We start from the raw sequence: 12,990 nt of genomic DNA, 5'->3' as shown, positions 1-12,990 counted from the left end.
CTGAAAAAGTATATCTTAAATTTTTTCACTAATAAAATAAAATTATATTATTTATGTAATTTTTTTGTATTCAAATAAGAAAATATCTTTATTATTTTCCATATAATTACATTTCTATATGTAAAAATATTTAAAATACGTTATATATAGAGGTACACTTTAATTTATTATTTTACAAATATAATATTATATTTTTGTCATAATTATACACTTTTAACATTTTTGTCCTAATTAAGGTTTCATTAGTCAAACATGATATATAATATTATAATACTAAAAATATATATTTTTGAGTATAACCAATAAAAGGATATTTCAAATAAAATAAAATCAAAAAATTTATTTTGAATATAAATCCTACTTTATCATATTTAACAATTATATTTTGAAAATGATATCTTAATTTTTTTCCACTAATAAAATAAAATTATATTATTTATGTAATTTTTTTAATCTAAATAAAGAGATATCTTTATTATTTTCCCTATAATAACATTTATATATGTAAAAATATTTAAAATATGTTATATATATGGAGATACACTTATTATTTTACAAATATAATATTATATTTTTGTACTAATTATACATTTTAATATATTTCTCTTAATAAAAATATATATATTTTTATATAAATAATTAAAAGTAAAAAATTCCATGCTCTTAAATAGCTGTTTTATTGATCTTGATTGACATTTTGATAAGGACATAAATATATAATAAGAGAAGGGGAGTTAAATTTTACATTATTTTGACAAGACCATAATTTTTCATAAATCATAATTTTTTAATGATGATTTTGAAAGGAATTTGAAAAAATATTATAATGACACATGGTACTGACTATTATATTTTTATATATTAATATAAATTATTATTATTATTATTATTAACTCATTTTAACCTAAGATTTAAAAATGTATCCTAAGTCGCTATTGATAAATCTTGATATACATATTAAAAATCCACATTCTAACAACTTAAACTAACATTATATATATATATATATATATATATTAAATTTACATCCTAACAACTTAACTTAAGATAAATTCCTTGTTGGCAGATATATAGTATGTCTTAGTTTTATTCCTTTTCAAGAAAGATTAAAAATAAAAAATAAAAGAAGAACATGTTCCACAATGAACCAGAGGTTCTTAGCTAAGTCAACTCAATTAATTCTCTTTCTTTTTTCTTTTTTTTCTTTTTTTTAATAAAAATAGAGATTTTCTGTTAATATCATACACCTCATGCAAATGTCTTTGGTGCCATGCAACATTGCCGTATGAGACACACCAAGGCAATAGCGATGGAGAATGCTAAGATTCGAAATACAGCTCTCAATTCTGCAAATGTAATGGTTAGGTCGGTTTCTTTCCATTAAGCTATTACCTACCGAACAATTAATTCTCTTTCATTTGTTCATCAATACAAACAAATGCATAAAGCTGCCAATTCTGTCGCAGCTTGGATGAGGTTCAATTTTCAGTCAAATCATGGTGTTTTTATATCTAATATAAGTGTTGAATTGTCAAAACACTAGTAGTTTACAGTTGTAAAGAAAAAAGTACAGAATTCACCAAAGAAAAAGAAAGAAAGTGACCAGTTATTGTTAATTTTTTCTTCAATGATAATTCCCATGTCTACCTCACTATAACAAACAAACTAAAATGAACCGCAAGTATTCTGTCCGAAGGATTCCAAACTACAAAATAACGTGAAATATCTTCAAAGAGATGAAACAAAGGAATAGGATAAATAAGAGCCTTTTCCTCTCTCAATCTACGTACTTACTTATAGCTATCCTCTCATATAGAAAACAGAAGATATATGGTTATAATGGCTTCCATTATCACCCATTCTATGAGAGCTTTCCTTGTCATACTTATAACACATCTACCTGTTTTAGTTCTCTCAAGAACGTTGGAGCATACACATACACATACAAATATACACCCGCATTCAAACCCACCACTGTCCTTCAAGTCTCTTCGCAGTCTAGAAGGACTAAGAAAGGGCCAGACTGCCAAAGGCCTTTCCAACCTGAAACGTTACCTCAATAGGTTCGGATACCTAAACTCCGACGACGGCAGCGACTACTTCGACGAGGTTTTGGAGTCGGCGGTGAAACACTATCAGCAAAACTATAATTTGAATGCTACCGGGAAGCTCGATTATGGAACCATGAAGAATATGGTAGTTCCACGTTGCGGAGTTCGTGATAGTGGTTTACATGGCCATGAATCTATTAATGGTTCTCTCTATAGTTTTTTTGATGGAAATCCCAAATGGCCATCTGAACAAACCCATCTCACGTACAAATTCTCATCCGCTGTCCAACCAGTCTCATTGGATGTTTTCAGGTCTGTTGCTGCACAAGCATTCGCCGAATGGCAACGGCATTCGCAATTCACCTTCGAGGAAGTCCAGCCTCTTTCGCGTTCAGATCTAACTCTGGGTTTCTTTGTTGGCGATCATGGTGATGGTTTTCCCTTTGATGGATCTTATAACATTTTAGGGCATGCTTTTAGTCCAACCAATGGCAGATTGCACTTGGATGGAGACGAGACTTGGACCGTTGGCGTACCTAGCGATGTTGACTTGTTTTCGGTAGTGTTGCATGAAATTGGACATCTTCTTGGTCTTGCTCATAGTTTGGATCAGAATGCTGTTATGTATGCCCAATACACGCCCGCAGCTATCAAGAGAACTTTAATTCAGGATGATATTGATGGCATACGAGCTTTGTATTCCACCCCTTAGTGGAAGGACTTCGGACTTTCGGATACATTAAATATATTAATATATATATATATATATATTTATTTATATATAAAAAATTTCTGTTTTTTTATTTTGATGTTAGTAATTAATCTACAGGATTAATTTGTTCTTAATTTTCTTTTTTTTTAGAAGACTTAATTTCTTTCTTTTTCTTCCCCCAAAAAAAAAAAAAAAAGAAGAGAAATTTAAGAACTATTATCTTTGTTAATTAGGATAACATTATGAATTTACTTTTAAAGGTAATATAATGTGCTTTTGGTGTGAGTTTTTAACTGTTAGACTACTTGTTGTTGTTGTTGTTGTCAAATAAGTTTGGCTGAGTTAGTAACTCACACCTCCACCTTTGTATGTGTATGTGTGTGGAAAATAATAAAATTATTATTATTATTATTATTATTATTATTATTTATTGTTACTTTTTTTTTTCTTGTTGGTGGACAGATTGTCACTCCTCTATTTAGTGGAGTTTTCACTCCTCTATTAGTGGAGTTTGTCAAATACATTAATATTGATGTAATGAATGAAATAAGTTATAGATGGGAGTGTTAAATAGAAAAACAATTTGATTAAAAGTATTAACTTAATTTGCCATTATTGTGTTTATTTGGGACAACTCAGATGGCAATAACAATGTATTGATGATAATCCAAGATACTGGATTTAACGCCTAGTACTAAAAACCCATCCCCTCAATTTATCCCCCAAAAAATAAAAATAAAAAATAGCAATTATCTTATTAAACAATCATTTGATGATTTTAGGTATTATGTTATTTTTGTTGATCGTTATACTAAATATGTTTGGTTATTTCCTATTAAAAACCAACGTAATGTACTATCTATTTTTATTAAATTTAAGTTGGTTTTTGAAAAAAAAAAATTCAAACAAATATTGTCTCTTTTTATTATGATAATAGAGGTGAATTATTGACGTTAACTTTGCTTTCACAAGCAAGCTTGCCACTGAAATTTTGGACTTGTGCCTTTTTCATACCTGTCTATGTGATCAATAGGTCGCATTCTCCCACTCTCCAAAATTTGTCTCCCTTTGAAAAGCATTTTCAAAAATCACCCGATTATACTTTTTTGAAAACTTTAGCCATCTTTGCTATCCATGATTGAACCTCTATACTATTCATAAACTTGATCCCAAATCAAAGCCATGTGTTTAAAAAATTAGAATGGGTATCCATCATAAAAATAAATTTTAAAAAATAATTAAATAATATATCAATGATAGCATGCATAAAAATAAAAAAAATAAAAAAATAAAAAAAAATCAATGGTGTTTAGGTAAGGATATCCTCACGTTTTAAATTGAGGATAAGTGAATTCAATTATTTAGCTAGAATTATTGGATTATATATATTTATGTGACATATCTTATGTAGATGTAATCCAACAATTCTAAATGATTGAATCTATTTTTCTTTAATTAACTTAAAAAGTTGAGGACATCCTCATTTCAATTGGACTATAGAAAGGATTATAAAAATTTTTAAGTCAATATATCATAAAATGTTATTGTCTCTGTAAAAGGTGTGTCAAAAATAAAATAAAAGAAAAATGCATATTGTATTTAAGAATAAAGAATAAAAGAATCTTAAAAGGGTTCTTGACTAAAGTTGGATAAACAATTTGAAAAATCCTTTCATGTAGACTCCAACCCAAAGTCCTTATTAAAACAAACAAATAATAATAATAAACTGACAAATAAACTAGATTGAAAAAAAATACTTGATGATCCTAATAATTTATCAGATATATGAATATGTCATGTGCATGGTTGTGTGTTTAATATATATAATCATAGAAATTAATAAGAGTCAAAAAGTTGAAGAAGCTTTGGCAATTTTGTAGTTGCCTTTTGTGAAATTGTTATAAAAAAGCTAATCCTATTGTTAAAAAAAAAAAGGTAATTTTCTAGTTGAAATTTGTATTTTATTTTGGCAATCTAATTCTGAAATTGCAAGAGAAATTTAATTAAACCTTGAAAATGAACCAAGAGTATGGTCATGTGCTCGTCTTAGTTTTGCCTTTTGTGATGGATGAGACGTTGACCCCAAGTCAATGGCCTATTTTAATTAGACGAGTCAAGCGAAAGCAGAGGGAAGGATTTGTTTTGGTCCTCAACAGGTCCATTTTGGAGGGAAGTGTAGAGCAGATTCTGAAAAATACTTGGAAATATCCAAAGCAAGAATATCGGACTCGGAAAGCTGTTCAACATGGATGCAACCAAAAGGCCTCCAATTTATCACAGTATACATAGCAATACTATAAAAAGCATCTGTTTCATTCTATAATATGTATATCTAAACATTTTTATATATATCCTCATCAGAATATGAACGCACGTCCTTTTAAAGATATGTATGAAAATTCTTTTAACATCCACATATATTCTCTTTTTTTTTTAAATAAAATTACATATATATATATATATATATATGATTCCGAAGATGGAGGTCCTGAGCTGAATATTAAGTGTCAATACTGTATGCAAATGCATCAATAAAAGAATCTTAATATGAGAATCTGCCAGGCAAATCAACTAGACCGTATATATTGTTTATGCATTTCGTTTTGAATGATAGATTAATTCAGAATATGATTAGCAAAAAATTATAAAAAGAGCATCTGTATATTGAAATTATTATGTAGTCAACTGTTCAAAGTAGATCTGTTTTAGTATGGTACTTTGTCTATCTTGTAGTGAGGTGGATGGGATGGGGGATGATTAGAGGAAAAGGAATGGAGGAGAAGATCTTGGAGATAATGGAAAGGGGGGGAAAAAAATTGTCATTTTTGTGAAATACCATACTAATTCTATACATTTAATTTGACCCCTTTTTCTTGGAAATATTTAATTTGACAATTCATCATATATAAGGCCTTTTTTTTTTCTTTTTTTTTTGGGGTGAGGGTGGGGTGTTTCCCCCGTTACTGTATGAGTGCGTCTAAAACAAGTAACAATATTATTTTTCAAATATAAATTTTAAATCCTAAAATTCTAAAGTAACATTTAAATTAAATGTATTTAAATTGTTTATTTACCTATTTCCAATTAGTATTTTCTAAAATGTATTTATTCATATTTTATGTTATTTATTTTAAATTAATATTTTTAAAATGCATCTTGCCATAAAAATATTATATAGATTGGTTGAATATTTCAAAATGAATATTATATTATTTTTCTACCACTTATTTTATATGATTGTTTGTAATTATTTAAATTATATTTTTGATACTGTTTATCTTGATTTATTAAATCAAATTTTATGAATTATATATTAAATTTTACTTTTATGTTATATTTCTTTAATACAAGTATTCTAAATTTATTTTATTATATTTTATTCGTATTTGGATTATTTAAATTTTTATTAAATTAATTATTCCTTGATTTTTGGGGCATAAAATATTGGGTTTTACGAAAATGTTTTAAAAGGGGAACTTTTCCAACGGAGTGAATGGTGAGGGTTTTGAGAGAAAATATTATTTTTAATTAATTATTAATTATTTATTTATTTATTCTTAATTAATCAAGTGTACTATAATTATTATTACTATTATAATTGTATATTAGATCGGGTTACTCACTGAGATGATTAGCATATGATGTTTTTAAATTCCGTTCCCCTAGGCCCAGGTTGGGAAATGTTGATCATCCGGGGCGAGCTCGACGTCTCAGTTCATTGCCGAAAGTCCAAGAAGCATTTCCTCCTTGTTTCCTCTCCATCTTGTATTGCTTCTTTATCTGTCATTGTATTAAAATCATATTTATTTGTATAATGCTCTGTATACGGATTGGACAGATATTTGTTTAATTGCTTACTGATTCCCTGTTATTATTTTGGTGTGCTGTAAATTTATGGAAATAAATTGTAGTAAGATGGGAGGAATAAGGTGGTGTTTATTGAAGTGTGTTTTATATGCAGGGAATTTTGTGGTAAGTCCTACCCTTAGGGGAGATGCTGCCGGATTTTCCGTTGGAAGGTTTCGATGGTGTTTCCCTGGGATCAGGGCTTGTCTAAGGTTCCGATGAGGGATCTTAGACAGGTCCTGACAGTTGGTATCAGAGCTCTAGGTTCTAGTATTCCTAAGGGACTGTGCATTGTTGTACATCCCATCCGCATCTAATCTCTCATTTTACTCGTCTTGAAGCATTATTTCTCTTATCTCGAAGAAAATTCATTGCCCGAGTTGAAATAACTCTAATCTTCAAGGTTGTCAATTAGAATCACCTATCCTAACGGGGAATTCCTATGGCCTAGTCAATGGTCGAAGATTGCCTTTTTCTTTATCGGAAGGCAAGTAATGGGGGTAGATCCAATTCTGTGAATCTTTTTGGGATCCGAAGTGGTCCTAGACATGGATTGAGTAGTCATGAATTTTATGTTTATGGACTGCTACCATAAAGGAGTAAAATTAAAGTGTTTCAGCTTACCTGAAGTGGTGCTTCGTGGAGGAGTTAGCGGGTCTTTATCATGGTTAATTTCTATCCTCATTTCCAATGAGCTATCGGAGAATGGTTGCCAAAGGTATTTAACCCATGTGGTTGGTGCCCGAGTAGATGGTGAGTGTTGGAACTGCTCATAGTGGGAAGCAATTCGAAAGCGTTTTCCCAACAAGTTACCTGGATTACGACCGTAAAAAGAATATCAAATCACCATTAAATTGGCTTTGGACATCGATCTATTTCAGTACCGCCATACCGTGCGACTCCATCAAAGTTAAAGGACTAAAAGGCTCAGCTGCAAGGTTTGGTGAATAAAGGTTTCACTAGATCAAGCTTATCATCGTGAATGGTATCTGTTTCGTTCATGGAGAAGAAGGATGGTTGCCTAAAGGTGTGTATCGGCTACCAACGATTTAACAAGGTCAGCACCCATAATCGATACTTGTTGTCGAGTATGGATGTGTGTCGATCAACCTCAAGGTGTCAAGATATTTTTTCCGATCGATTATCAAAAACTAAATGCTTTTCAAAGTGATATTTGAAATTAAAGGTATTTTATTCATTTTTTATTATTTATTTAATTCGATGTTTTAGCATGAATTTCATTTACATTGATTTTATTATTTATTTAAAATTGTGATTTAAAATATATTTTGACATGTTTTTATAATTTACCTTGATTATGAGAGTTTACATAAAATGTTTTTTTATCATTTATTCAATTAATGTTTTAAAGTGCATTATTGTTTGGATGATTTAAAATAAATTTTATTATATTGTTATTCTTATTTTAAATGCATGTTTTAAATATTTCTTTTATTATTTAATCGATTTATTTTACTTATTTTAAAATGATTATTAAAATGCTTTTATTCATGTTTTTATTATTGTTCCAATGTGAAATTTTAACAATTGCCTATGCAAGTTAAGATATTTTAAACTAATTAAAATAATTTTCTTATTATTTATTATTTCATTGATTTAATTAATAAATTTTATAAATTATATTTTGATTGTTGAGGAAATTTGAAAATTTAATTTGGGTTGATGAATTGTATATATTTTATGTTGGTGGTATATTTGAAAAATATATTTATTATTTGTTTTATGTTATGGTTTTTCCAAGAGCGACTTAAGGTTTAAGTATCGCCAATTGAGAATCCAAGAGTAGGATATCGTTGAATTCAAAAAAAAAGAAGATCCTAAAGGGAGCACGTGATTGGATATATGCGATACACTCCAAAGGTGTGAAAATGTATCGAACGCTCACTAAGTATTACTGGTGGATTGGCACGATAAAGGAAGTTGCCGAATTAGAATCAAGATACGTAAGTTGCCGACAAGTGGAAGCAGGAAGTAGAAATGTTAGCGCACTTTTTACTGGTACGAGAGTGGTTCTCATTAAGACAAGTCGATCGAGCTGTTCGTAAAGTGTATTATGAGTCTGCACAGAGCATCAATCACCATCATGACTATTTGAGATTCGAGCTTTACTTCAAGACTATGATGAAGGTTAACAGATACACTTGGAGCGAGGCTTAACTACTGCATAGCCTTCCACCACAAGTAATTGGACAAGCGAAGTGCAGAATTTATACTTCGGAAGTTATGCTGAGACCGTGCATTATGTAATGTCGAATGAAGTGGGAATAAGCAATTGTCATTGATAAGGTCCGTTGTAATATTAACTACCAAGCGAGTATTGAAATGTCTTTGTACGAAGCTCTATATAAAAGACAACGCCGAACTCCACAGTGTTGAAGTGAAGTGGGTGAGGAGAAGCACCATACGACGACCAACCTGAATTGGATGCAAACACCTACGAATGACTATGAATAAGGTGAAAGTCATCCAAGAGAGTTTGAAAGCCGCTCAAGATCGACAAATGAGTTAAGCCGACATGCATGGAAAAGATCTTGAATTCGAAGTCCGAGATTGAGTTTTTTTGAAATTATCTCTGTAGAAGAGAGTCGTACGCTTTGCTTGACAGAGAGAGCTAAGTTCTCATTATCTTGGTTTCTATGAGGTTAGCGAAAGAATTGGTGTTGTAACGTACGAGTTAGCAATTTTGGAAGAGTTAACACAGGTATGTAACGTATTTCACGCATCGGAGCTACGAAAAGACATCGAAGACCTGTCATGTAAGGAGCGACCAGTGCAGATTTTAAATCATGAAGAATGCGTATGGGTCAATAAGACTATTTTCTCAAGTCAAAAGTCTCATGGTGAATTAATGTAGTCGAGAAAGCGACGTGGAAGCTCGAGGCACAAATCCGCAATCAATATTCTTATGCGTTTCTGTGACGTATAAAATTTCGAGGATGAAATTTTTGTACGGAGAAAATTGTAACACCCCGTCCCAAAGTACATCGGAATTTCTAAAATTTCACCAAGGTTGACCGGGTTTGACCATCGTTGACCGAGAAGGGGTCAAATGTTGACTTATTATTCCTGATGGAATTTCACATTGACCGAGGTACCGTTAAAAAGTACACATTGTCACGAGTTCATAGACTAGTAGCACGTTGAAAACGGAGCTATAAATTAAAAGTTATGAGGCAAAAACTGACAAAGAGCTAGAATATGATTTTTTTTCTTTTTTTCTTTTTTTTTTATGTTATTAATAGGAAGCACTCTGTATAAGCCTTGACTTCTTTAAGATTGTCACGGTACCGACATGATTTGAATCAAAAACACAAAATATTTTTCAAAACCCAACTCTAATATAATCTGAATCAAAACCGATAAATTAATATTCATTTCGAAATTGGATCAACATGTAACAGTCCAGTCCACCCCGCATGCGATATTGTATTCTTTGGGCCTGGCACGCCGATCCGGCATGCGATATTGTCCAATCCGACATGCGATATTGTCTTCTTTGGACCTGGCATACCGATCCGGGTACTGGATTTGTTATCAAATATAACAGCCCAGTCCATCCGCATGCGATATTGTCCTGTTTGGACCTAGAGAATCCTTTTACAATCCAGTCCTCAAGGTTTTGTCAAAATGCATCGTAAGGAAAAAGTATCCACACCACCTTATAAGGTGTGTTTCGTTCCCTTTTCCAACCAATGTGGGATTTCATAAACATCATAATTAAATTAATTACTAAATATTGGGGATTGATGATTAGCATCTCAGCACTCTGTATGCAATCTCTGCTACTTTTTTTTTTTTTCCGGGATCGTATTTAATTTCTCATTAGCAAATTAGAAAAAAATAAATTAATGACTAAATACTGGGGATTGATGATTAGCATCTCAGCACTCTGTATGCAATCTCTGCTACTTTTTTTTTTTTTTTGTTCCAGGATCATATTTAATTTCTCATTAGCAAATTAGAAAAATATTACAAATAATTCTTTTCTCCAATTAAAAGGTTCTATAGTGTTGTATTTGTTTTTATTACAAAGTAAATAATTTTTTTTTTGTCCAATCTGGTTTTTAAGGTGATAACACTTAAACATGTATATGATTTGCTAATTGGTACAGCAAAAAAGTGCTCACAAGTTAGTGGTGTACCAACTGTGACACCAAGTCTATTGGCAGCTATCGGCAGGCCAATCCAGCAGCCAAAAGAGAGAGACATGTGAACCTGACCCACAAAAGCGTACTGGTTGCCTACAGCCACCAGGAAGTGGAGCCTGAGCCTGAGCCTTACTATTCAAACCCTATGTATGACTACTTTCACAAAGCTGCCTCTGCTTTTGCCTCTGTCTCTGCCTGCCTACTAACCTATGTGCAAGTTGAACTACTAATTAATTTGACACCTTTACTTTATATATTTGTTTGTATTAATGGTGACCAAGTGAAAGAGAATTAATTGAGTTAATCTTTAAATCCAAAAACGTTTTGTGTACATATGATAGATGATTTTTACACATAGGTTTTCTATGACATTTGAAACATGAACGTCATCCGTTCAAAAAAAATTTAATGACGTTTTTACTTTTAAACATTCAATATCATAATAAATAAGTATTCGTTTTAAACCATTAAAAGAAAACGTAAAATGATATATATTGAAAGATGAATACCTCCAAAAAATAAAATAATAAAATAATAAAAGAAAGATGACTAATTAATATTACTTAAAATAAAAAAATTTATTTAAAAAAATATATATATAGCAAGGACATCACTCGGTGATAAATCAGTAACCCACAAACTTGACATCGACATAATTTAATGGTAGGAGAATGAACACTTCCAAAGAGATACTCAATCTAGCATATTTTTGGTAATGTACATTTGAGTGCAGGCTTCCAAATGTCATTTTGGTGGTGTCGTTTAAACTTGTATGATACTTGACGTTCATGGAGGCCTTGGGCTTTCTGGGCCTAGCTCACTCATTTCTTATAAGAGAGCCGCTTCGAAGGTTAGTGATTTCAAATTCAAGCTTCGTTTAAAAAGAATCAAAATGAATGGCGAACTCAAATTTTTTTGAAAGAATAATTTTTTTTATATATTTGAATGATTTTTATAGGAAAACATTATACATCATTTTTTCAATCCCTGTCCACTTATCATAGTCCTTCTGAGATTATTAGGAGTCCAACAAATGTTAATATATATATATATATATATTAATAATGTTATAGGTACTAACATTTTATTAAATTTATTTATCAAATAGTACATATTAAAATTACTATTAATTAACATGTTTATATAACTTAAATATAGATGAATAAATTTATAAACAAAAAAATATATATTAATAAAATATAAACATATTATCTGCCACATCATTTAATTGACAAATTTATTAATAGCATTACATATATATATATATATAGAGGTCAATATCCCTCGAAACAAGCTTTTTAACAAAGGTATCTGATAAATAATCTATATTTTTAACTATTTTAATCTAGAAATTCATATTTATCTTTTCAAAATCCTTTAATATTTTATATCCATATTTAAACAATATATATATATATATGTATATATTTACCTAAATTATTAATTGCTTCCAAATAATCTTTTTCTTTCTCAATGTCAGTCATATATCTCTCTCCTTAATTCTCAATTGTTTATTTTTTCTTTTTATCTGTATTATTATTATTATTATTTTTTAAAATAGATTTTTATATTCTTGAAATCTTTATACGATATACTGTTTAAATAATTAAATGCTAAAGTTGAAGAATTTTTTACAAGATCAATAAAAGGAACACTTCTTATTTATATATTAAACTCCTTGTTTTTTCTTAAGGAAACACATAATTGATTGTGCCAAAAATCATTAAAGCCATGAAACTCTTCTTCATATATATATATATATATATATATGCTCATGGCGAGAAAAAAAGAAAATATTTATGCGTTAAAATTAGAGATTATATATCAAATAAGAGAGAGAAACAACATTTGAACTTAATTAGAAGAGAATATAGAGTAACATTAGCAGTAATAAATAAATTAGATAAACAATAAATAATGTTTGAATATAAATATACAATATTTAAAAATTTTAAAAAATAAATATAAACCCTTAGATTAAATTAATTAAAAGGTTTAGATTATTTTTCAAATACCTTTATCAAAAAACTTTATACTTTATACAGAGAACGCCTCCATATATATCTTTAATGTTTTAAATTAGTAACAATGTTGCGCATTTTCACTTAAAAAAAAAAATAATGGTGTATATTTTCCTTAGGGTCCGTTTGGAACAACTGATGAAAGTAAAGTTTTAGTATGTAGAGTTTTGTATAACAGATCTTTTTGAAAA

General features: G+C 29.8%; 1 protein-coding gene across 1 annotated transcript; it reads left to right on the top strand.

Annotated features, from left to right (window-relative positions):
- The first annotated feature begins 1,839 nt into the window (after positions 1–1,839).
- LOC107434725 (metalloendoproteinase 1) lies at positions 1,840–2,763 on the top strand. Its single transcript, XM_016046214.4, has one exon. The coding sequence runs from the start codon at positions 1,840–1,842 to the stop codon at positions 2,761–2,763; it is 924 nt and encodes a 307-aa protein (XP_015901700.4).
- Positions 2,764–12,990: the final 10,227 nt, after the last annotated feature.

This window comes from Ziziphus jujuba, chromosome 4 (genome assembly GCF_031755915.1).
Source record: "Ziziphus jujuba cultivar Dongzao chromosome 4, ASM3175591v1".
Taxonomy (NCBI): Eukaryota; Viridiplantae; Streptophyta; class Magnoliopsida; order Rosales; family Rhamnaceae; genus Ziziphus; species Ziziphus jujuba.
Note: the sequence above shows the minus strand (reverse complement) of the source record. Positions and strands in the feature narration are given on the sequence as shown.